Source organism: Hyperolius riggenbachi, chromosome 1 (genome assembly GCF_040937935.1).
Source record: "Hyperolius riggenbachi isolate aHypRig1 chromosome 1, aHypRig1.pri, whole genome shotgun sequence".
Classification (NCBI taxonomy): Eukaryota; Metazoa; Chordata; class Amphibia; order Anura; family Hyperoliidae; genus Hyperolius; species Hyperolius riggenbachi.
In genome coordinates, this window is record NC_090646.1 from 527876390 (window position 1) to 527903502 (window position 27113).

At 43.9% G+C, this 27113-nt stretch overlaps 1 protein-coding gene across 2 annotated transcripts in view; it reads right to left on the bottom strand.

Moving 5' to 3' along the window:
- Positions 1-25430, bottom strand: part of WSB2 (WD repeat and SOCS box containing 2) — a 34543-nt gene extending 9113 nt beyond the window's left edge. Inside the window, exons 1-6 of one of the 2 annotated variants that reach the window (XM_068246191.1) lie at positions 25004-25430; positions 24875-24914; positions 15869-16040; positions 14849-15102; positions 13994-14125; positions 1334-1434 (exon numbers count right to left, since the gene is read on the bottom strand). In XM_068246191.1, the coding sequence (XP_068102292.1) occupies positions 1334-1434; positions 13994-14125; positions 14849-15102; positions 15869-16040; positions 24875-24914 (699 nt within the window). In that variant the 5' untranslated portion in view covers positions 25004-25430. The remainder of the gene's footprint in view (positions 1-1333; positions 1435-13993; positions 14126-14848; positions 15103-15868; positions 16041-24874; positions 24915-25003) is intronic. The other variant, XM_068246180.1, reaches the window with a different exon arrangement.
- Positions 25431-27113: the final 1683 nt, after the last annotated feature.

Genomic DNA, 27113 nt, shown 5'->3' on the forward strand with positions numbered 1-27113 from the left:
GGGCTGGATTTACATCTCAGTATATATACACACAGAGCAGACATGATGCCATTAACTCCACACACACTGGGTTGTGCACTAGTCATGCTAACAGACAAAACAAATTACGCTAAAATAAACTTTTTTTTTTTTTTTTATTTGAAAAGATATTACCTAGCTATTACCTTGCGCTATATTCGTTTTTTCTTTGCAAAAAACTCTGAATTGTGAGGCTAGTTGCAAACAGAAGCAGGCAGATAGTGGAAGGCGGGTGGGGCTGGCCATATTTAGCATAGGCTACCGCTGACCATGTGACTACTACTCTATCTTCCTCAGGGTGCTGCACTCCCAGGTTCAATTCCAAACATGGGCACTACCTGAAATAGTTATCTTTGTGTTTGCTTGGGTTACCTTCAAGCTCTGCAGAGGTAGTTTACCATCTCCCTTTTAAGTGGAACTACAGTCTGATAGTGAGTACATTGAGGAACATGTTATGATACGGATTGTGCAACATGCTCAGTAAAGCGCTACATTCAGTCAACCATATGATGCACAATAATTGCAACTGGTGTCAGTCACAAGCTCATCTGTAGCCCCGCAGCTTTGAATACACTCAGCACCTAAAGTTTGGCAAAGCTTTTCTCGTGAAGAGGTGCAAAACAGCATTAGGATTTGTTTTATCATAAATACCTTGTCTGGTATTTTATACATGAAAAATGTGAATGTGAATTGAAATGTTGCATTTTGTTGCGGCTTTATAAATAGGCACTTAAATAAATTATACCTTATATGCAGCTCACTCTGCAAATACAATAATCAAAAGATGAGATATTTGAACTTAAGTGTTATAAACTAATTTTTAGTGCAAAGAACAAAATGAAATCAGCAAATCAGGGTCCCCATCTAGCACGACTTGCACTTGCAATACTAGTGCATTAAGGCTCGTACAGACGTCCAACAAAGTGCACAACCAACCCGACGATATGACCAATCGCACTACAACTCGTTGATACAACTTGTATTGCAACACGGCCAAAAAAGCTAATTGATCATCTCATACACATACTGCGCACGTAAGCTGAATGACAGACTGCATGACAGGCTGCATTCAAAACAAGTACAAGTCGTTCAAACGACGTACACAGGTGGCCAACTGCACGAGATCAGCCCAACAATCGTGTGAGTTGATCTGCTCGTTGGATTGGGCAGTTGCCCGTCTGGTCATTTGCCACTCATACACACACCCAGTTATAGTCCAATAGACCAAGTTTGAACAATAGTCGGGCAGAATAGTTGCACATGTGTACAAGCCTTTAGAGATGATGTAAGCATAAGCATACGCATGGTATCTCACCGAGCTCTCCCCTGCCGTAGAACACAGCATACTGCAGTCTGGCGAGATGGAACAGCAATAGACCCACTGGATGTGTCCAGAGAGCACCTGGATTAATTTACCTAGAAAATAAAGAGATACAGAGGACTAAATATAACAGTTATTTATGAATAAATCAACCAGAAGAAGCATCAATCCAGGGGTGTAACAATAGACCCTGACAGGGATGCAGGAAGCAGCACTGGCCCCGCGAGGGGGGGGGGGGGGGGGAAATGGGCCCTAAGGGGCCTAGCAGTCGCAATCACAAATGCCAGCGATTGCGATTTTTTATTAATTTTGTTATGAGATTGCGATTTTTCATTTGCATTGTATTATCACTCCTAGGCTCCCTGCACACAATTCCGATTTTTACATCCGATTCCGATTGTTTATTGTTACTGCATGCTGCGTTTTCCCGCCGTCTGTTGATTGCATTTAGGGAAAATCGGAATTGCAAATCGGAATAGCAAAAAGGATCTGCAGTGAGCAGGGAGCCTTAACCATTTTTGCCTTTTGGACCTGACTTTCACACCCATAAGGCTGCTGTGCGCGTTCCTGCACCCGTGCCCCCCCCCCCCCCCCCCCTGGTAACCCAGAGATCAATGAATTGGAAGTTTGTTCCCATTCATTGACCCAAGTCCCTGGTAGAAAAACCAACAGCTCCTTTTCAGTGGCCTCAGCCTTTCTGGGAAGGGAGAGGGGGAATGTCCTTGTAGTTCCTGTGAGCGAGGATAGAAAAACAAAAATCTCACTGTGGCCATCTTGTGGCCAAATAGTAAAACTACACACACATACATTTTTATTATAAAAAAGGCAGATAAATTACATTTAAAACAGTTTACCTCCCACACCCAAAAAATACCCCCCAAAAATACCCAAATAAAATTAACTGGAAAAAAAAAAAACCCACATAAATAGTTACCTAAAGGTCTGAACTTTAATATGCATATGAAGAGGGTATACAACTCTAATTTTTTAAATTATAAATCTTGTAAATAGTGATGGACGCAAAACTAAAAAAATGCACCTTTATTTCCAAATAAAATATTGGCGCCATACATTGTGATAGGGACATAATTTAAATGATGTAATAACCGGGACAAATGGGCAAATAAGATACGTGGGTTTTAATTATGGTAGCATGTATTATTTATTCATAATGGCTGAAAACTAATGAATTTTTTCCATTTTTTTTTCTTAATATTCCTGTTAAAATGCATTTACCAAAAAATAATTCTTAGCAAAATGTACCACCCAAAAAAAGCCTAATTGGTGGCAGAAAAAAGATATAGATCAATTCATTGTGATAAGTAGTGATAAAGTTATTGGCGAATGAATGGGAGGTGAAAATTGCTCGGATGCATAAGGTGAAAAAAACAACTGAAGGCTAAAGTGTTTAAAAGTTGCTCCAGAAAGCGATTTTGATTTGAATATACATTTCATGATTTCTATAATAAAGTAGCAACCCTAGCGATTTAAAAATCTCTAGCGATTTGCGTTTTTGCGATTCAGCGGTGCAGAGAAAAAGGGCCCTAATACGTTTAGCCATAGATCCTGAACATAGCATATGAAGCATATGCAGATCAGGCGTTTCTGACATTGTCAGATCTGACTGGAGTAGCTGCATGCTTGTTTCAGGTGTGTGATTCAGCCACTTCTGCAGCCAAATACATCAGCAGGGCTGCCAAGCCATTGGTATTGAAGAGGAAATAAATGTCAGCCTCCATATTCTTCTTACTTCAGTTGTCCTTTAAAGAGACACTGAAGCGAGAATAATTCTCGCTTCAGTGCTTATATTCAGCAGGGGCACGTGTGCCCCTGCTAAACCGCCGCTATCCCGCGGCTGAATGGGGGTCCCTTCACCCCCCACCCCCCCCCTGCAAAATAAACGACCAACTTGGTCGTAGATTTTGCTGCTCTTCAGGCAGGGCTAACGGCTGCAGCCCTGCCTGTCAGCGCCGTCAATCAGCGGCACATCGCCGCCTCTCCCCCGCCCCTCTCAGCGAAGGAAGACTGAGAGGGGCGGGGGAGAGGCGGAGATACGCGCTGACAGACACGCGTGAGGCAGGGCTGCGGCCATTAGCCCGGCCTGAATGCGGAAACGCTGCCCGCACAGCACGAGGGGGATTGGGGAGGTAAGGGACCCCCGATTAGCCGCGGGATAGCGGCGTTTTAGCAGAGGCACACGTGAGATTTATTCTCGCTTCAGTGTCTCTTTAAGACAGAAGTCACTGTACAGACACCCTATTCTGGAGAGAGTGGACACATTAGCTACTTCAGGTTTGGTGATCTATCCTGGTGGATCACAGCAGTGAAGGCATGCTGTGTGGGGGGGGGGGGTTGGTGGTGCTGGCACGGTGTAAAGGGGTTGGCGTGCTGGCACAGGGTGGGGGTGGGGTAGGAAGAAGGCTACCTGTACAAACTAGGTTTTCAGCAAAGTGATTGTGACCAGTAGTCGTTGACAAGGAAATTTTGAAAAAAAGGAAATGTTTATATTTAGTGCTAGCCATTAAGTAAAACAGTTCCTGACAGTCGTATCAAAATTACCAGCAAAACATTTATACAACAACATATCCCAAGTTTACACAAGATAAAATCATCAAAACACTGGAGAGGAACCAGCCTGCCAAGGAACTTATTTGGGCTGTTTGACAGGCATACTCTTCCCCCAACTTCTATTAAAGTTTCCTATGTACATTTGAGATTTGTTATTGCATAAATATGTTCTGCAGTGAATTTTGAAATAGGACTATGGGGTCCTTTTTTTCCTCTCGGAGAGTAGCATTTCTACTACTTAGCCACAGGCTGATTGCTTCCACTTCCACATCTATACTTAATAGACTAGACTATGGGGACTTTTAGGCCCTTATCTTGTGCATGAGCATATTTTTCATTGCATTTCTTTTACATAAACTCTGCCTAACCCAAAATCATGGAGAGCCATATGATGAACTGGCAAGTTTCTGCCGCTTGCAGTCACATGAGATCATCTGTCACTCCTGCTTCCATATGCCATTTCCACAGGCGAATTACAGATTTAAAGTACATGGAATATGGAGGCTACCCCATTTAAACAATACCAGTGCCTGGCATCCCGCTGATCTCTTTGGTTGCAGAAGTGTCTGAATCACACACCAGAAACAAGCCTGTAGCTACAGACTAGTCAGAGCACCTGATCTGCATGTTTGTTCAGGGTCTAATGCTAAGAATATTAGAGGGAGATGATCAGCAGGATAGCCAGGCAATGGGCATAGTCTAAAAGGAAATAAATATGGCAGCCTTCATATTGCTCTCACGTCAGGGTGCTTACAGAATACAGACAATTGAGGGCCAAGAGGATTTTTCATTATTGCTTCAGCTGTTTGACAAAGGCATCCTATACAATAAAATGCAAGTGTCCCTGCGTCATCAACTGAATGGTTGTGTGTCCCTGGCTTTTTTGTACTGAGCAGCATGTGCGCAGCCAGGGCAGTTAGGACACAGGGCCGGATCTGACAGTTTGCTGTGTGTGGTTCACAGAGGTTCTCATTGCATTGTGGGAAATAACAGCTTTTTCCAACTGCCAAGCAAGCAGCTCCCAGTGTGCATATACTTCAGACAGTGGTGGGGAACGAGCAAGCGGGATGCGTGTGTGCGTGCATTGCGGGGGGTAGCGGCTGTGACCTAGCGCCTGTTTAACGGGCAGGCCTTTTTACTAGTTCCTAATATGGGCCCACTAATAAATGCGTAAGCACTCTGCCACTAGCTGGGGCAGAGTATCAGGCAAAATGGGAAATCTAGTGTATACTGTCAGGAGAAGGGATTGCCCTGCCTAGGTAAACTGACGGAGAAGCTGGTGGTCAATTTGATCAGCTAACAGATTTGTAAGGTTGAGCTTTGCTGTGATGACTTCCTGGTTTAACGCATAATCAAGACCAGCAATTCAGACCAAACTGATCTAACAGATCACATGCTTCTTGTGGAGTTTACCTAGGCAGAGCCATCCCTACTCAGGAGTGACTGATGGAAGAAACCACTGGGGTTCCCATTCTGAAAATGTTAGCAGGCTGCCAATTCTGCATACATGTAAAATAAAGGCACCTGACAAAAAGGGCACTGGGGATTGCTGCTAGGAGAATATCAGTAAAATGTGATATTCCACTAATTCCAATAGTAAAATATTTGTAGTCTTTACTATATTTTACTATGTATTAACCTAACCCTACTCTCACCAAACCCTCCCCTCTACTGATGCCTAACACCCAGACCTCCCTCACATCCCTCTACCGATGCTTAACCCCAGGACCTCCCTCTACCGATGGCCAACCCCAAGACCTCCCTCTACTGACGCCCAATACCCAGACCTCCCTCTACCAATGCCCAATACCCAGACCTCCCTCTACCAATGCCCAATACCCAGACCTCCCTCTACCAATGCCCAATACCCAGACCTCCCTCTACCAATGCCCAATACCCAGACCTCCCTCTACCAATGCCCAATACCCAGACCTCCCTCTACCAATGCCCAATACTAAGACTTCCCTCTACCAATGCCCAATACTAAGACCTCCCACTACCGATGTCTAACCCCAAAACCTCCCTCTACCGATGCCCAAGACCTCCCTCTACCGATGCCCAAGCCCTCCCTCTACCGATGCCCAAGACCTCCCTCTACCGATGTCCAATACCCATATCTCCCTCTACCGATGCCTAAACCAAAGACCTCCCTCTACCGATGCTTAACCCCAAGACCTGCCTCTACAGATACCTAACACCCAGACCTCCCTCACCTCCCTCTACCGATGCCTAACCCTTAACACCCCCATGTAGCGCCTATTTAGGAAAAAGAGAAATTTGTGTACCCTCCCTTGCAGCAGGTTTTTATAATGGACACCTATGGCAGCGCCCTTTTTTTCTGTTTCCGCCAATTCCCTGGCTAGAATGTGTTCTGGGTTACTCACCAGAAACAAGAATGCTCCTGGCATGCATGCTTATTGTGGGTGAGTGATTCAGCATGCACTACAGTGGTAGAGCGTGTCCAACCAGAAAACTAGCAGTTTATTTTTTAGTATGAGAGCGATGAGCACATGTATTAGGGGAGTAGCAATAAAACGGTTCTCAAATAGTGTTTCACTGATATAGTAGCAGCTTCTCCCACATGTACATGGAAGAGACAATAGAAATGCATGCATCTCAAATCTGCTCCCTATGTGTTTTGTAAATAAAATGTTGATGCACAAAGTAAAAATAAAATAATAATATTATATATATATATATATATATATATATATATATATATATATATATATATATATATATATATATATATATATATATATATATATATATATATATATATATATATATATATATATATATATATATATATATATATATATATATATATATATATATATATATATATATATATATATATATATATATATATATATATATATATATATATATATATATATATATATATATATATATATATACACACACACACACACAATTATTTGACCCCTCACTGATTTTGTAAGTTTGTCCAATGACAAAGAAATGAAAAGTCTCAGAACTGTATCATTTCAATGGTAGGTTTATTTTAACAGTGGCAGATAGCACATCAAAAGGAAAATCGAAAAAATAACATTAAATAAAAGATAGCAACTGATTTGCATTTCATTGAGTGAAATAAGTTTTTGAACCCTCTAACAATAAAAGACTTAATACTTAGTGGAAAAACCCTTGTTTGCAAGCACAGAGGTCAAACGTTTCTTGTAATTGATGACCAAGTTTGCACACATTTTAGGAGGAATGTTGGTCCACTCCTCTTTGCAGATCATCTCTAAATCCCTAAGGTTTTGAGGCTGTCTCTGTGCAACTCTGAGCTTGAGCTCCCTCCATAGGTTTTCTATTGAATTAAGGTCCAGAGACTGACTAGGCCACTCCATGACGTTAATGTGCTTCTTCTTGAGCCACTCCTTTGTTGCCTTTGCTGTATGTTTTTGGTCATTGTCGTGCTGGAACACCTATCCACGACCCATTTTCAGTTTCCTGGCAGAGGGAAGGAGGTTGTCGTTCAGGATTTCACGATACATGGCTCCGTCCATTTTCCCATCAATGCGATTAAGTTGTCCTGTGCCCTTAGCAGAAAAACACCCCCAAAGCAAAATGTTTCCACCCCCATGCTTGACGGTGGGGACAGTGTTTTGGGGGTCATAGGCAGCATTTTTCTTCCTCCAAACACAGCGAGTTGAGTTAATGCCAAAGAGCTCTATTTTGGTCTCATCAGACCACAGCACCTTCTCCCAGTCACTCACAGAATCATTCAGGTGTTCATTGGCAAACTTCAGACGGTCCTGCACATGTGCCTTCTTGAGCAGGGGGACCTTGCGAGCCCTGCAGGATTTTAATCCATTGCGGTGTAATGTGTTTACAATGGTTTTCTTGGTGACTGTGGTCCCTGCTAATTTGAGGTCATTCACTAACTCCTCCCGTGTAGTTCTAGGATACTTTTTCACCTTTCTCAGAACCATTGACACCCCACGAGGTGAGATCTTGCGTGGAGCCCCAGAGCGAGGTCGATTGATGGTCATTTTGTGCTCCTTCCATTTTCGAACAATCGCACCAACAGTTGTCACCTTCTCTCCCAGCTTCTTGCTAATGGTTTTGTAGCCTATTCCAGCCTTGTGCAGGTCTACAATTTTGTCTCGGACATCCTTGGGCAGCTCTTTGGTCTTTCCCATGTTGGAGAGTTTGGAGTCTGCTTGATTGATTCTGTGGACAGGTGTCTTTTATACAGGTGACTAGTTAAGACAGGTGTCCTTAATAAGGGTGACTAATTGAGTAGAAGTGTCTAACCACTCTGTGGGAGCCAGAACTCCTAATGGTTGGTAGGGGTTCAAAAACTTATTTCACTCAATGAAATGCAAATCAGTTGCTATCTTTTATTTAAGGTTATTTTTTTGATTTTCCTTTTGATGTGCTATCTGCCACTGTTAAAATAAACCTACCATTGAAATGATACTGTTCTGAGACTTTTCATTTCTTTGTCATTGGACAAACTTACAAAATCAGTAAGGGGTCAAATAATTATTTCCTCCACTGTATGCACACACACAATTGTATAGAAGCCTGTAAAAAGCAATAATGATTTCCCCTTTACACTCTCCAAAGCACTCTTGCCACATATCTGCCGGATTAGACACCGTTTGAACTTGCTGCATTTCCAGTTCCACATATCAACCGGGTGTGTACTTTCCTGAGAACATAACTACGGATGCTGAAGTATGCAAGCAATTCACACACCCCAGCCTGCAAACAATTACCGTGTGACTTCATGCTAAATGGGTATGTGCGCTGCTGTGTATTTAACCACACAGAGAATGGCAGCAATGACAACCAGGTTTCCTGTGACCTGCATATTCTTCCACATCAGCACTTTCACCAGACAGCACGTAAGGGAGATCCCTTCATTTTATGGCCATAGTTCAGCAGTTTCCTCCTTATATAGTTAAAAGAAAAATGCTGGAGAGAACATAGTGTAACGAAAGAAGACTATGTTCAGTAATGTGTACTTTATATAGCATAGATTAGGAGAAGTACTTCTGCGACTTGGCAGGGGGATAAATGGATCAGTTGATGGATCGTATGTTAAGTATAGGATCTGTTCATGCCCTTTGGCAACAGATCCGCTGCCTCAGTTGTGGTAAGCAGATACCAAGATACATGATAATCCCAGACACTGCATGAAAGTTGGACAAGCCACATAGCAATGCTATGAATGACATGTCCAATGCACTGGAGCATCTGCGGTCACTGTGCACAGCAGGAATCAGATTAGTATCCCCTGCAAATGTGTTGTAAAAACAATCTCTGCATAAAATACCCACTAGTTGCTACTTCCATGGTTGCTAAGCTATATCGTGCAGGCTAATCTCATAATTCCACTACAACATTAGACCAGAATGAGCATGTAGCATTGAAAGCCATAATCTACATACTTGTTCTGTTCAGGTTCGTTAATGGTGAAAATATGTTCAAAATACGGTGAAAAATGCTCGTACCATTCATAACCCGAGTGCATTTAAAGCAAACCTGAAGTGAGGAAACACACTTCAGGTTTGATGCTGACCCAAGTAGATGAAAGGGTTTGGATTTGGATACTATGGTGCCTTCCCAGTCCACAGTAGGTCCAGCAGTTCCTGTGTCCTCCTCGGTTTACGTTATTCAATCTGCTAAGTCTATGGTACTCTTTGGGCTGCCTTTAGAACTACTCACGTACTGCATATGCACAAATCCGTCAACGCGTGCGCTCGCCTCCAGAACATCTCGCACATGCACAGTACGTGTGCGCTTGTCTTCAGAACTACGGTACTTAGAGAGGCGAGTAGCTCCAAAGGTGGCCCGAGGAGTGCCGAGCAGCTATTTGACTTAGCAGGTTGAATATTATATTAGCTTGTGCTTACTTGCAGAGCAGCTATGTTAAGAACACAGTACATAAGCACTGTTGTATTACCTCTTCTACTTCAGGCTGCATTGAGAACATCGCATGGAATGGTGAGAGGGACCACAAACATGCCTCAATCAGGGACCATTAAATCCTGTGTAGCTTTGCCCCTGCAGGAAGACCGCTGTTGTAGTTTTACCCAGGGAAGTGAAAGACATTCAATTACTAATCTCCTTGCACTGGAAAAATATGCCCAACAGCGAACTATCATGAAGAGGCACTACCTCAGGTTTCAATGAATACTGAAAGCAGCAAATCAATTCTACCTCATACTGACTGCAGATGGCAATACATGGCTTTGGCTACAACCACTGTGTGAGGAAAGCGTGTTCTACATAATGTCTGCAGTGCATATCTTTATTTTGGTGAAGCAAATGGCAAGTTTGGCAAGTTTGGCCGGTTTTAGGCTGGGATTTGACTAGGTTGATATGCAGAATTTGCTGCTATGACTTTCTGAATGATCCCCATGCTGTATGCAGAATCCCTGCCAAAGCCCCACCTCATGCTTGCTCTTTGGACTGCTAGTCTGGAATATTGCCAACCCCTCCATTTAATTACTAACATCTAAAGTCTCAAATACAAGTTCTGCGGCTACAGAAATTCAATCAGGACTTCACCTGCATCCACCTAATAAGCCATGCAGCTATTGTGCATATATGATCCATAGGGTGTTTTGCATAGGTTCTTAATCACCAATTTTAAAAAGGAAGCCAGTAAGAACTTAAAGGACCACTATCTGGAAAAAGTAGGCAGTTAATATCGGACAGAACCGACAGGTTTTAGGCCAGTCCATCTCCTCGTGGGGGATTCTCAGGGTTTTCTTTGTTTTCAACAGCATTTCCTAAACAGCAGTTTAGATTGCCAAAATAAGATACCAGCCAGCCTCCCTAATCACTTGCACACTATTTTGTCAGACTTTGCAACTGCTGTTCAGCAAATGCTGTTGAGAACAAAGAAAACCCTGAGAATCCTCCATGAGGAGATGGACTGGCCCAAAACCCAGGGCTGTGGAGTCGGTCCAAAAATCCACCGACTCCGACTCCTCAGTTTAGGATTCCACCGACTGCGACTCCTCTAATTTGCATATTACAATTTTGTTGATTAAATGTATGTAACATGAAATTCGTCTCTTAACTGCCAACGCTTAGGAATTTTACAAGACAACTGAAGTGAGAAGGATATGTAGACTACTATATTTATTCCCTTTAGACTAAAACTAGTCCTTGGTAAGAGTACTTGTAAAAAGGTACAAACCGGAACAAAGAACATCTATCAGGCCCTAGGCAATGTAAGTGTGGGTACATGTAAGAATGATGTGCAGGTACTCTGCAGGGGAATAAGGGGATTGTGAACAGACAACACCTCTGTGTTCAATGTGCACAGCATTCTCAGTGAATTCCCTGTAGCTCTGTGGGGAGTGCATATGTAGAGTATAGTACTACTGTGTAACAAAGTAAACCTGAGACAGATGAAATTAAAGTTTTATACATACCTGGGGCTTCCTCCAGCCGCCTTCAGGATAATCAGTCCCTCGTTGTCCTCCTCCACCACCTGGATCTTCTGCTTTGAGTCCAGGTACTTGAGCCAGTCGGGCGTAGTGCGCATGCACACACTTCGCCGCCAGGAGCATACTACACCTGTGCAGCACTATTGCGCAGGTGCAGAATGTTCCTGGCTGTGGGAGCGGCATGCGGCCGGACAGCGCTGACTGGCTGAATTACCAGGACTTATAGCAGAAGATCCGGGTGGTGGAGGAAAGCGAGGGACTGATTAGCCTGAAGGGGGCTGGAGGAAGCCCCAGGTATGTATAAAACTTTACTTTTCATCCGTCTCAGTTACCCTTTAATTTGTAGTCACCAAACCAAATTTTAACAACATATCAAATTATTTGATTTCATCAGCAAAGGGAGTGCATACATTTGCATAAATCAGCATCAATGCAGAATTATTTCCATTTCGTTGACCATCTCTATTAGTGACACAGCTACACATCAGGCTTTATTCTTACAGCATAGATGTTATTTAGTATATATAAGAGATTCCTGTGTACACATATATACAGTCACAATCAGATATGTATATCTGACCTTAAAAATACGGGGACTGCTTTATTGAAGCAGCACAAGTAACTCATTTTGAGTTTATTTCATTTTTGTGGACTAAGCACAGCTATTACTGTATATATACTGTATATATACACATTATTTTTAATGACTATTATCTGAGAAATAGAACATTTTATCATATTTTCTATTTTAATTACAGTTACAAATTCATTAGGAGTCGGAGCATTTTTCCCCGACTCCACGACTCCGACTCCACAGCCCTGCCAAAACCTGTCGGTTCAGTCAGATTTTAACTGCCTACTTTTTTTTCGCGATAATGGTCCATTAACAACATGTACTATGAAGGCTGTAACATTCTCAACACTTTGAAATTTCAAAGAGATAGTAATAAATGAGCATTGACAAGAGCCTGAATCCCTTAACATTATTAAAACTATATGTTAGTTGCAAGGACACATCCCCCCCCCAGTGTGCAGAGTGGTACAGTGAGACCTTTCATATTACAATACAATAACATTTCTATAGCGCTTTTCTCCCATAGGACTCAAAGTGCTTAGGCTCTCTCAGATTCAGTAATTGGTAGTAGGATGAAGTATTCACACAACAAAAGTTATATTTCTGCAAATGCCAAACTGAACAGGTGGGTTTTCAGACAGGATTTAAACACGGCCAGGGATTTACCTGTTCAAGACGCTGGATAAGCTTTCCTTTTTCTCCACTGAACAGCGCTGTAATGCCGACACCCTCTTCGGGGGTCCAGATCACATGACATGTAATCGGGACCCAGAGGATAACGTCAGAATTGCAGTGCCTTCCATCAACCCTTCTTTCCCCACCAAGCGGTGTTGCAACTCTGACACCCTCGTCTGGGCCCCGCTCAAGTAATAGGTTATCAGGATACAGAGGATATCAGAATTGCAGCATCACGGGTGAAGGAAGAGAAGAGTAGAGTCCATCCAGTGATCAGAGCAGGTAAATATTACCAGTTATCTGACTCAAGATAACACGGGCAGGGCTACTAAATGGTTAAGCTGAGTACACACTTTAGCTTTCCCTCAGCCAAAACAACTGACAGGAAATGTAAGTGTACTTAACTGGCATGAAATCTGAAGTGTGTGCAGGTGCCTCCCGACATTGCTGGCTTCCCATTCAGTGGATGACCAGGAGAGATTGCTTCACCCAATGTTATTTTGTTTCTGCAGGAACTGAAGTTCACACAGTAGAGTGGTGCTCACATGTCTACCACCCTGTACAGCACTCAACAGTAAACCGGTTTCAGTTGCCAAAAATGTATACAAAAATGTTTTATGCCCTTACACCACCTGCTGTCATCCACAAATATCATGCACACAGAGTGACTCATCTGGCAGCAGCAAGTGTGAACTTGGCTCCAAGGCTTTGTTAGGGAAGCTGGAAGATACAAATCAGGTAATGTTCTTGCACTAGCGGGAATGCGTAAAAATGTACGCAATGCGTCCCGCCGACCTCCGAGGTCGCCAAGCTGCCAGCGGGGGACTGGAGCAGCAGTGAGTGACTACGAGGGCACAGGATGGCTGCATGGGGCTGGGAGAAGCCCCAGGTAAGTGAAACTCTTTTTTATTTTGCTTGGACATTTCCTTTAAAAAAAAAAAAAAAAAAGAGGTCAGTTGGTTGGATGCCTTTTTTACGTTTTTGTACTGCACCAGTATACACACAGGTGTAAGATTAGGACACGCCTGGAGGTCCGACAATTTGGGACGTGACAGATCTTTGCAGCCTTGTTCAATGAAGGATTTGGGTGATTAAGCTGGTCAGGCTGTGAACTGGATGGATGTAACCTGTGTTTACTTTTAGCATTCCTATACAGTTCTTCACCTGCACAAAAGTGAAGACATCCTGACCCGTTTCAGATATCTGAGCTAGGTTGAGCAACATGGATATGGGTGAAATGAAGTCTGAATGAATCATTACCTCTAACCTGCTGTGCAGGAAAACTGGTGCTTCAAGCAAGGAAGAAATACAGACAAACCGATCCTTCTTGCCCCATGCAAGTTGTGGGCTTCTACTTTCAGATATAAGCATGTAGAGTGATCAAGCAAAACTTACCATCCTTTTTCAAGTCCCAGATTCGTAGGGTCTTGTCTCTGGAGGCAGTGACAAGGGTCAAACTGCCATTTGTGCTAAAACTCAAGTCTCTCACCACATCTTGGTGGCCGGACAAATTGAAAAGCAGACGACCTGTGTTAATATAATAGAAAATAGTTAATTCAGACTTTACTTAAATTGACATACCGGTAGATAGATATCCTGTACAACAAAAATTCAGTATATGATGAAAAAACAAACAAAAACATACTCCAAATCTTAGTGATAACTGGAAAGCAAGCTAAGAGGGTTGGTGCACAAGCACTGCTATTGGTTAAAGAGGGCATCCATCCTATCAAATAGCAATTTGGGCAGCTTGGGAGGTAGAGGAGGGGAGGGGCTAATCAACTTGGAAAGTAACATCTAACTATGGTCAAAAAATACCAGCTGGAAGAATTCAATACACGCATAATCTTTCAGAATGCAACTGGTCCCAATAAGCCTTTGCCAACATCTGAACCAATGTTCTTCCTGATGCTGCAGCACTGATAAGCACACTGGGCCTTCAATATACCACTGCAATGCTCCGCCTCCAGCCACATGAACTAAGTAAAAGGTAAGAAGGTCGCAGCTATGTCAGCCTAAACCACCTTCAAAGCTCCTGTGACAGAGAGGGGTAGGCAAAAGCCATCGTGGAACAGGAATTGGCTGGCTCATTCCCACTTGTCACCATGGCATCTGGAAGGAGACCAGTTGGGTTACAGAACATGCAGTCTAAACAATGAGGGGATTTTACATTTCATTTAATTTCTGTCAGCTTGTGTCTGCTCTGATCTCTAGAAGTAATACACAGTGTTTAATGCGTCAGAGCATTACCTGTATGCACTTCCCAGATTTTGACGTGACCGTCGCTTAGCCCTGTTGCTAAAAGCTGCCAATTTCCATGAGCTCCACTCATTTGTTGCCTGGAGCGCGGCCACAACTTCCATCCAGCTGGTGAAGAGGAGGAGCCAAACGCCAAGCTCCAGACAATCTGACCGCAGTCCAGTATCTTTTCTTTAAGGCTTCCTTTCCCTTTCACATCTGTACTCTTGTAGCACTGACTTTTCGATCTACAGGATGGTGTTCGTCTAGTGAAATACAATTTTTGGTAGTAATAATTAAAACAAAAACAATACTGAATATATTTAGCTGAAAGAAATGTTCATTTTAAAGAAATAATGGCAGTGAATTGTTAAGAGTGATGAAAAAGAGAAAAATAAAGCAGTGGCTCAGAACCACCAATCAGGTTTCAGCTGTAAAATGGAACAATAATCTGACTGGCAGCTGTAGACAACAGCTTTAGGGCCCATTTACACTTAAGTGGGAATCATGCGTCTTCAGTGTTTTCATTGCCACGATTGCGGGCGTTTTGAGATTATCAGTAATCACAAACGTGTTACCTGCAACAGATTTCAGGCGATTTTGGTGTGATTGCCATTAGCATGCATAGACCCGCTAATCGCAATCGCTCCAAAAACGCAAATTTATCGCAGAAAAATCACTAACTCAAATCACTAGCGTTTTTAAGTGTAAATGGTCCCTTAGGCTGGCTTCACACTGAGCGCTGCCATGCTTCGTCCCCTCACATCCCCCCCCCCAAAAAAATAAAAATCAATGACCCTGTGGCAGAGTTCACCAACAAAGTCATTTGCATAGTACCTCATTCCCCCTCCCCCCCCCCCCCACACCCTTCACTGCCCCTCGCCCAGTCAAGAACTTCCTGCTGGACAGGAAGTATGTCACTGGGATTCCCGGCTTCTCCGTCGTATTTACATCATTCCGTGCATGCGTGCGACAATACCGCCAACAATGGCCCAACACACATACAAGCAGCGGTTGTGGTAAGATTCTTACAGCTGTTCCTCTTCCAGCGGCCAAGGAATGAGTTTTATGATGCCGTGTCCTTGTGACCAGGCAAACCAGAAGCCGTCAGGGGAGAAGGCCACACTCCATGTTTCACAACTGGACTTCCAGTCATACAGCTGCTCTCTACCAGGCCGTAGCTCTGCCAGTAAGACAGGGGCATCTGGAAATAAAAAACAGTTATTACTAGTTATACAAGGACACCAATAAAATAAAAAAAAAGAAAAAAAAAAAAGATACAGCTCAGTAAACTCCACTTTCATTAGAAAGTGCTACAAAATGTAAATCAGTTCTCTGGGAGACATTTTATAAAATACTAGTAACCTAAGCCCGGTTAAAAACGGGCTCTAGGTCTGTCACCGTCGCGCACGCACCCGCTGGTTGGTCTCAACGGCTGTCAGTGCAAGATTTGCACAGTAGCGCAAAAGCATCGACACAGGACACTTGTGTATTATTAGGTTTAAAAACGGGCTCTATCTCTGTCACCGCTGCACTCGCACACACACCCGCCTGCCGGTCCGTCCTGCGTCCTGTCCCAACAGCTATCAGTGCAGGACATGCGCAGTAGCGCAAAAGCACTGACACAGGGACAGGAAGCGGGGACACTTGTATATTATTAGGTAGGGTTACTAAAACATTTTCATTTCAATTTGAAGCCAGTTATGAATTTGTTAAACTGCACTGCTTAGCCAGTCTGGAATCTGTACTGCCTTGTAGAGCACAGACAGCCTATAACTCTCCCACCCTGCTGCACCAGTAATTATCTGCACAGAGTAGGGGCCTGTTACTCAACACACAAATGTATCGACTGACTCCAAACGCGGACGCACCGTCCCCACGCCCGGCTCCAAACGCGGACGCACCGTCCCCACGCCCGGCTCCAAACGCGGACGCACCGTCCCCACGCCCGGCTCCAAAGGCGGACGCACCGTCCCCACGCCCCGACTGCAAAGGTGGACGCTCACTCCCCACGCCCGACTGCAAAGGTGGACGCTCACTGGCCATTGTGAATACAAAACACCATGATCAGTGCAAATGTTCCCTATTCTATTGTACAGTTTTTCTATGCACTTTAACTGTGAGCCCTAATCGGAAAAGAGCTCATTTCCATTTTTGCCACCTGAAATGTATTTCTTGCAAAGTACTTATTAGACAAAGGACAAAACACATTTAAAGGTGTACAGATGCAACATGCTGGCAGTAGCTTCAGCAAAGAAAAAAAAAAAAAAAAAAAAAAAAAAAAAAAAAAAAGCTTGAACATTTGTATAATGTGTTAAAAGCAATTTTTATTGGATTAATATGCAGCATGACTACCCCAGAAGTAGTGGCAGTGGTCCCTAATATGCAACAGATGTCACACCTCACAATGGCTTATCTCACTGGATGGGCCTCTAAACCGATGCATGCATAGGGCGGTGAGCAGGTCCGGAACTCCTGACTGTTGAAGATTTTCACACAACTTCAGGGAACTGCTGGGGCTAAGCACAGCTCCTTTACAGATGGCAAGTAGTGTTGCTGCAGCCTAAACTCTGGTTGGTACACACTTCCATTTATGGATTGGCCAATCACTGACCGATTTTACAACCTCCTTTAGTATGAGGGACAACAGATATGAAATGCTATGAGCCGATTGTGTAGGTAAACCCTCATACTACATGGAGGTGGTAAAATTGGTCAGTGATTGGCCAATCATAACTGAAAGTGTGTGTATAGAAGGGGGCAGAAGTAAAGGAATAGTTTTATTTGTTTACCCCATTACAAGCTACAATGCAAGGAATTCCAGGAACAACTCACCCTGGGAAATAAAGGAAAAAAAAACACAGCAACTGTGTTACAAAGAGCAACAAACAGAAGCCCTACAGTTCCACCATTCCATTAAGGGGAGAAAAAAAAAGAAAAAAAAAAAGGAGGATATAAAAACGTGCTGAGCTCCCTGAGAATTTGCTGATGTAAGGAGAGCTGGACATGCTGAATGGCATGTGGCTAGCTACTGTTGCGCAGCAAATTCAAGTAACCTTGTTGAAGTGAAACTGATAAAACAGGGGGTTATTCCTAAAATTGTGAAAACTGGTGCATAAATATCTGACGGATTAACAGCATTTCACAAGGACTGCAGCAATACTAAAAGCAAATGTTTCTGACAAGATGCTGTGTACATGAGCCAGTCCTGACATTCCACAGAGGTTAGGGAATAACAAGAAACCTTAGGGGGAAGGGAGGGGGGGGCTCAAGCAAGCACATTACACACACATACATATATAATCTACAATATGCCACAGCATTTATTTGCACCTACAGAGTTTTACAGATTAAACCGTACATTCCACACACCCACACAGACAGGAACTGATGTGACTAAATCCGTGCCAAAAAATTCCTTTACTCTGCAACAGGGAGAAAACATGCACTGGTTGATTACCGGATCAGCTGACCAGCCAAGTTAGTGCTTTCACCTCACACAAGAGGTCATCCCATCATTATGTGGATTCTAGTTACACATCATAAACAAATAAAAAAACGTATTACCTTCATGCACGCCTCTTTGGCCCAGTAACACTTTCATCACTCCCTGCTTTATTCCCTTCGCTGTCTCTCCTGACAGACTCAGATTGGGAAGGAAAGCAGCAGAGAGATCCCCAGATACACCAGTTATAGGCACAGAGCAGTGAAATCTTAATTGCATGCACATTTGTGCATGGGGAGTTTCTCTGGAGAGTGCCAGCTAGGGATGATCAATGAGATGCAATGTTAATGGTAATCTTGTGTTACAAGGACCGAATTCACCAGTTGTTGCATTTTACTGGTCGATTTTTTAAGCTGCATACATTTACAAAAGATCTGCATCAACTCAGAACTATTTTCATCTTGACCATCCCTAGTTGCAGGATCAAAAATGGTTGGTCATGATTGACTTGCAGTAAACAATGCCTCTACTCATGAATGGGCCTATGTGGGACCCGTGAACCTCTGCAGTTCCTGGCTGTGTGTTGTATTCTTTGCCTACAGCATGGAACACTACCTGAGTGACCAGTCACTGGACCAACATATGGTCATGCAATTGGAACGCAGCACGGGCCAACTGTGCTGCCATGTGTTGCAGATCCACAAAGTGCTTGCGGCAGTGCAATAGCGTGCTGCACTGCACATGAAGCTTGAACATCAGACAGTGCAATCTATAAACTTCTGATGTTTCTACACACTATAGGTGCTGCCGAAATGTGCACAGCAATGCCTAGAATGTGAACGAGTTCTAAGAGTAAGTAACAGCCTTACTATATTTAGGATAGTTATGCTTGGGTACAATATTTTTTTTTAATCATACTAAACGTCTCAGTTTTATTAGCTGATGGCCACAGACCCACTCTTGGTGTGATATGGAATCAAGTAGGACATTTCATTAACCGTGATAGACTCCACATAAAGTTAATTCACAGGCAGAGAATAGAATTTCTGGGTCGGTGGGGGTATGACTGCCTAATTATGTGCAGTGATTGTTCAATCCAATAAAGAATAGTGCACATTCCATTTTCCCCTAACACCAAATTTCCCCTTTCTACTCCACCCAGCTACTTTTTTGCACCACCCGGCTGAAAGAAAATTCTGGGGAGAACACTGGAATGGCATAGATTTAGGGACTCTCCGGATTACCAAACCAATCAACAGCGCCTCAACTCCCGTCCCAGTGACAGAAATTAACATCTATGTGGTGGGCTCCCGGGTGACCCCCTTGAAGCAATTTGCATAGCCCCCTCCCCCCCACATTTAGCATCTCACTTCTGGTCTCTGCATGCATGAGGCTAGATTCACAGTGGGACGTTGCATTTTGATGCGACGTTAAAGTTGCAACGCAAATTTACAACTGCCAAAAAAGTTGCAACACGGCGTTACCGTCGCATACAGCAGATACAGTAGAGAATACAGGCAATGAAAAGTATGCTTCCAAGTCATTACTGAGCATGTGCAAAAAGTCTAACGCAGCTAATAACGTGTATAACGCACTGCATGCAGTACTTTCACTTAACGTGCAGCGTTAGTCACCAACGCAACGTGTGCACTGTGAACGGGGCATTGATTTTTCATTGCAGTGCGTTATTCTGCGTTACATTTTGTTTTAACGTGCGACTTTAACGTCCCACTGTGAACTTAGCCTCAGTGGACCTTAGTTACATGTTGTCTCTGTTTCTTTCCCCTTGCTTCTCCCATGTTACCCCCACTGCAGCTCTCTAGGCCTGTGACTAGACTGTATGCGTACGTTAAAAAGGGGCGCTGGGAAAAAAGGGCGCCGGGTTTTTAACGATAAGCATGGATAACGTTTAAAAATGTATTGTACTGTATTTAGTTTAAAATTAATGTTTTTTAAAGTTATAAATCATTAAATAATGTGCATTAAATCGGCAATTGTAAAAACGTTAATCTTTCGTTTAAATACTGAAACGTATAATAACGTTAAAAAAAAAAATTACTAAGTAACCCTCCCTGTACCTACCCCTAACCCCTAGACCCCCCTGTTGATGCCTAAACCTAAGACCCCCCCTGTTGGTGCCTAAGTAACCCGCCCTGTACCTACCCCTAACCCCTAGACCCCCCTGTTAGTGCCTAAACCTAAGACCCCCCTGTTGGTGCCTAAACCTAAGACCCCCCTGTTGGTGCCTAAACCTAAGACCCCCCTGTTGGTGCCTAAACCTAAGACCCCCCTGTTGGTGCCTAAACCTAAGACCCCCTGTTGGTGCCTAAACCTAAGACCCCCCCTGTTGGTGCCTAAACCTAAGACCCCCCTGTTGGTGCCTAAACCTAAGACCCCCCTGTTGGTGCCTAAACCTAAGACCCCCCTGTTGGTTTTTTCGTTTAAAAATAATGTAAAAAAAAAATGTACTGTTTTTCGTTTAAAAATAATGTTTGAAAAAAATATTGTACTGTTTTTCGTTTAAAAATAATATTTAAAAATGTATAAATCATTAAATAATGTGTAATCATGAGAAGCAGTAATAAAACATTAAGTCTCCGGGCGCCGCTTTTAAAACGTTATTTTTCACCGGCGCCCTTTTTTCCTATCGGGCGCCCATTAAACGATATTTATTATAGGAGTGAATGGCGGCGCCCGATTTGTCCACTAGCCTCAGGCGCCCGAATATACTGTTTCCAGACTGTATGCCCTCACCACTATCCAGACAGCTAATCTACCTGATACTTATTTACATATTAGATAGTTTTCATAGCAGATATATTATTATACTGGTAATTTAACTTTAACCTCATGTTTTAAGAAGAATTCCATATCCACAAAATTCCTATTAAATGTGTAAGTATGTAAGGCCAAAGAATGGTTCTTTGTATTTGAAATCTTCAGTGTATAAAATGTAAAATTGTGCACAGTTTAACTTTCCTGGGGCTTCTTCCAGACCCCTGTAGTCATTTTGGTCCTATGCTGTCATTCCTCATTGCTCCCTTCAGTAGCTGTGCCTGACCAAAGCTGCATGCTCAGCCCAGGTTTGCCTTGATCCCACTCCAATGGCCAGGATTGATCTGTGCTTATAGTCTGTACAAATTGCTACCGTGCATGTGAAGAATATGCTCCTGGTTACGGGCGCACGATTGAGGATTGCAGCACATGCGCAGTGGCCCACAACTGGTCCAGTCGGCTAGCTTTCAGAGGGGCTCAGCAGTTGGGGGAAACAGTGCGGAATAATGGCTAGGAACCGGAACAACTAGAGGGAACTAGAAGAAGCCTTAGACAAGTTATAGAACAACCGTAATTAGAAGAATATGGAGGCTGCCATATTTATTTCCTCTTAAACAATACCAGTTGCCTAGCAGTCCTGCTGATCTCTTTGGCTGCTGTAGTGTCTGAATCACACACCTGAAACAAGCATTCAGCTAATTTTGTCAAGTGTGACAATATTGTCAGAAACACCTGATCTGCTGCATGCTTGTTCAGGGCCTATGGATAAAAGTAATAGAGGCAGAGGATCAGCAGGATACCCAGGCAACTGGTATTGCTTATAAGGAAATAAATATGGCAGCCTCCATAGCCTTCTTGCTTCGGTTGTCCTTTACACCAGGAACATGTATTCCACTTAAGATAATAGGAAAATTCCTGTGTATGTGCCTTAAATGAAATTCATCCATTATTTTCCAGACACGCATCTGACTTTTGAAATTTAAGAAAAAATAAATTATCAGCAGGGGGTGAGAGAGGGAACTGCTCTCCTCTACATCACCATGCCTTTAGCATAACAGCACATACCTGAAAAACAAACAATGTGTGGGAGAGGAATTCCAGACTGAATAGGGAAACTGCTCTGTCATTGTCAGCTGTTGCCACATGTGCATACCATTGTAATAACAAGCTTTTTATGAATGAAATATTTACAAAGACACCGTGCCACAAAAGCAATGTGCAAAGTTTTTCAATAACTCAGAAAGACTAGGGCCCATATGCAATTCACTTTTTCTCCTAAGTTATCTCCTAGGAGATCTTTTTCATCTTCTGTTTAAAATAACTTTGTAGCATTTTGAAATTGAAAATACCAAAAATAAGTGAAAAGTACTCTCAAAATTATTCTGAGTATTTTCTTGATTGGTGGTGGTTTTAAAGGAAACTAGAGGAAGTAACTTAGATTTATACATACCTGGGGCTTCCTCCAGCCCCATCCTTCTCCAGTTCCGGGACCTGTAACTTTGTACTATTCTCCACCGGAGAGAGCGCAGTGCGTATGCTCAGACTAGCCAAAGTTACGGGACGCGGTACCGGAGCTGGAGAAGGCTGAGGACGGCGACATGGGAGCGATCAGTGCGGATGGGGCGGGAGGAAGCCCCGGGTATGTATAAATCTTTAAAAATTACTTAAATCTCTGGTACACTTTAAAAAGCATTTTTAATAAGGTGTGAAACTATCACAAAGGAGAAAATTAAAGGGGCAATATGGCAAAAAAAGATAGGCTACTAGGATAACCCTGGTGGCATGTACCTAATATTAGGAGCATTAGACACAAAGCAGTTTTTATTTCTTTTTTTATGTGCACTTGAAACATTATAGACCGCATATGCAGAGATCCTGCTTGTCCTCCCCCTCTGATGACTTGGGCTGCACTGTAACAGCTCTCCTCTTCTCTCTCCCTGCTGAAGCTATACGGGACATTGGAATGCAGGCTGCTCAGCGAGGGGTGTGGAAGATAGTAAATAAACAAATAAGCAAGATAAATGACTTGTTTACACTGGGCTCGGCTCCTTGTGGTCCCAGTGCTATGGATCTTCCTCAGCACACCCTGAGAACTCGCTGAGCAGCCTGCATCTTCCGTACAGCTTCAGCAGGGAGATACTAGAGGAGAAATGGCTATTACAGCACAGCCTGAGCCAGCAGAGAGGATAGTTCAAGTTGCATAGCTTGGAAAGCGACGGTCAAGATAATTGCATATGCTCTCTAACCTTTGAAGTCCATTACATTGCTGCAATGGGGCGCCTAGTTTCAGTGCCGAACCTGCTTTGTCCTCTATCTGCCTCCACCTCCCTGTTCCTGCGATGGAACCCCACACAGCTCGCAGCCACAAACAGACGTGAATTACGCATGGCTACACTGCACAGGCTCACACTGTGCAACAGCATGGAACAGCCACTCAGGATCAACAGAAAAAGCGGAGCCCGTTTGGCTCTGTGCTACTGCGCAGGCACAAGCCGCCTGTGGAGCACAGCCATGCTTCTTAGACAAGGGCTTGTTGATGAGTTTCGGTAGTTCCCCCACTGGAATGGCAAGGTGGAGGAGGACAGGGCAAGCCTCTGAATTATTTCCAAATTGGGAACTTTTTTGCCTTCAGATACTCTTTAAACGACTAGCACTCTGGCCTTTTTAATTACTGCCCCAAGGTCATATCAGAAGTTTGCCTTCATAAAACAGAAGGCATTTGCGATTATTCAGATTGGAGTGAGCTCTGAGGTGTCCCACAATGCATCACTGCTGAATTTGAAAATCATTTCTGTTGTCCCTGGTAGCTAAACACACCTCCAGAACTACTGGAATGCAATGATGTGTCAGCTTGTTCATTGTACAGAGCCACACTAATCCAACATGCATACAGACTGTTTCAGATTGGTTGATCCTCATCCGTTCATATGGTATGGATAATATGGCTCTATGGGGTAGGACTTAGAGCCATATTAATCACCATGAGCCTGCTGGGCAATCTGTAACTCAAGGTGATACAGGCAGGACACTATCTGCCTGGTCTTTAGAGGTTATCGCCATTTTTTATAATTCCTGGCGCTAGTCTATTTGTGGTGACCCAGCAGGGCACCTCAAAGGGAACAACTCCAGGCACTGCATTTAGCCTCATAGTGTGGGAGTAATTATCATATAATCTATTCAAAACCTGGCTGTTCTAGAGGGTGCTTTCCACCCAAACCCTATGAGGTTTCCCACTGGGTGACCTCAAGTAGACTAGCGCCTGATTCCTTTCCCATGCATTCCACCAGCAGAGAAATAACAAGGAACATCTGACTACATTTCCCAGCATTACAGAAGAAACCATGAGGAGGCAAGCCCACAGGAAGTAAGTAAGTAAAGAGTAATTGCAATCTGAAATGTTCCATTCCAAGTCTAATAATTATTTTGGATATGAGAATTTGCTGCGTCCACTACGAGGTTGAGGTTTAAAACTGCCACAATGAATTCTTAAAAATAAAAAAAGAAGTCACAGGCTGATCAGGTCTGTTCATGCTGCAGTCCTGCACTATGCAGAAGGAGGAGGAGAAGAAGAAGAAGAAAGGGGGGGGGGGGGGGGGGGCAAGCAGGTGCAAGCTATAGGATGGAATAGTGGCTGAGCATAACTTTTCTACATGTTTGATATTTGACAACCAGTCTGAAGGTGTCAAGGGACAACTACTCGCATGCTAAAAAAATCATGGTAGCTTCATATGTGCTGATTGAAAGAGGTGAACAAGCTTTAATTTGAGTCACTTTGAAAATATATATACAAAAAAAAAAAAAAAAAAGCCCATAATTACCTTCCTTGTTATCTGGATGTAAAACTGTGTTAATATCCATCTGCAAAAGACAGAGAGTGAGGGGACAATAATCCACATGACTGTTACAATGAGTTATACACATGACATTTACAGAAGCCTGCTGCTTACCTAGAAGAGGGGGTGAGGAGGAGCAGGGCACACTAGGGCTCCGGCAGGGGGAGAAGAAAGCCGAGTGTCACCAGTGATCAGTCTGTGTGTATAGGAGCAGGTGGCTATCGGGTTACTGTACATGGGCTTTCCTTATGCTCTCCATGCCTGAGAGGTAGACAGGGCTGATGCTGGGACTAGTCAGCTCTGCGGGTGCCGCTGGATGACTCATTGTGCAGTGTGTGGGTGAATGAAGGTGGGTAGCAGGCTCAGGGTAAACGCTATTCCTCACTGCACGAACCGGCAACCCGTCCACTTCAATGCAGAGCTGGAGGAACCCCTGAGCCGCGTACAGGAGCAGCCAGGCTGCAGTGCATAGGGTACCCTATTCTCCCATGGGAAGCCGTCAGACAACCACTGAAAAGGGGGCTGGTTCCTGAAGCTTCCGGTCAGATGATCACTGGAAATATCACCATAGAGATCGCTGTGTCACACGACTGCCATCTTGCGGCAGCTCGAAGAAACATCTGCTGTCTATGTATATTGCCTTCTGTAGCAACCTGCTCTAGTGACATTTCATTTCCGTGCTAGCCGGGTCATGTGTGATGGATCCAGGATGATCTGGTGTGCCCAGGAATAAACAGCAACATCTGTTCACATGATAACATGACAATTATGTGCTTATGAGTAGGACTTAAAGAGAAACTGTAGTGGAAATAACATAATTAGTAAAATTACTTATTTTTTTACAATATTCATTCAGGGCTTGTTCACACCTAGGGTGTTTTCACTATTTTTTCAGCGCTGGCGATTTTGAAATGCACTTGTGAAATTAATCCTTATTGGACTGTTCATATCTGCGTGTTTCATCAGCTTTCCGCTGACCAAAGCACTGCCAGCACCATTTTTAGGCGATTTTGCTACAATGGATGGTATAGGTAAAATCGCAAAATGCTCACAAAATCACTTTTGCGGCGATTGCGTTTGTGCTTTTAAGAATAAATACATTGTCAAAGAGTTCACTTTCTGACTTAGTGAAAAAAGAAATCGCTCTGCAAAAGCACTTTGAAAAGCGCTTTACACAAAATCATAGTGCGCAGGTAAGCTCCGGGAGAGGGAAAAAAAAAATCACTCTCAAAATCGCAAAGCACGGCCGTCAGCGATTTCGATTTTAGATGTGAACAAATGATCATAGATTATTTAGTCAGTGTTTGCACATTGTAAAATCTTTTCTTTCTCTCTAATTTACATTCTGAAATGTATCACTGATGGTGATTGGTGACATCTTCAGGTCTGCCAGGTGATCTGCACAGAATGTTAATTGATGAGAGTTCTGTGCACACAGGGAGATATTGCTTGCTTGGCAGGTGGAAAAAGCCATTATTTCCCACAATGCAACGAGGTTCACAGAGAGCAAACTGTCAGTACCTTGGTCATGACATCCAGGGCCGGCCCTAGACTTTTTGCCGCCTGAGGCAAGTTTAGAAAAAATTGCCGCCCCCCCCCCCCCCCAAGCCGTGTGGGTGGGGGGCCGCCAAGCTGGAGGGGGTAGCGGGCAGGAAGGGGGTGTTGGGCCTAGCGGTGGGGAGGGGGCGACGTTGCAGGAAGTGACGTCAGTGGAGCGCACGCTGGAACCGAAAGAGGTGAGTGATCCCCGCCCGTCCCTCTTACTATCGACAGCTACGGAACTATTTACAGCTGGAGGTGGAGCGCAGATCGGGGGACCCAGGCAAGGGAGGGGGGGTCCGACCCCCCTCCCCACCGCTAGGCCCAATACCCCCTTCCTGCCCACTACCCCTCCAGCTCAGCGGCCGCCCCCCCGCACCCACGGACGGGCGGTTGCCGCCCCCCAAGAAGTGCCGCCTGAGGCAAAAGTTTCACCCCGCCTCATGAGCAGGCCGGCCCTGATGACATCACACTGTGGAATGTCATTAAGAAAATGTAGGTTTGTCAATGGAAAGGGGGTATCAGATACTGATTGTTAAAGTTCCTCTTTAAGCACACCTTTGGGAAGGGCGAATGGGGCAATCGCCCCAGGCCCCGCGCAGAAGGGGGCCCCATGTTGCAAGCAACAGGAGGTAACAGCCCAGGAAGGAGGAGCAATGGGCACACATCAGTGGGCTGCAGGGCC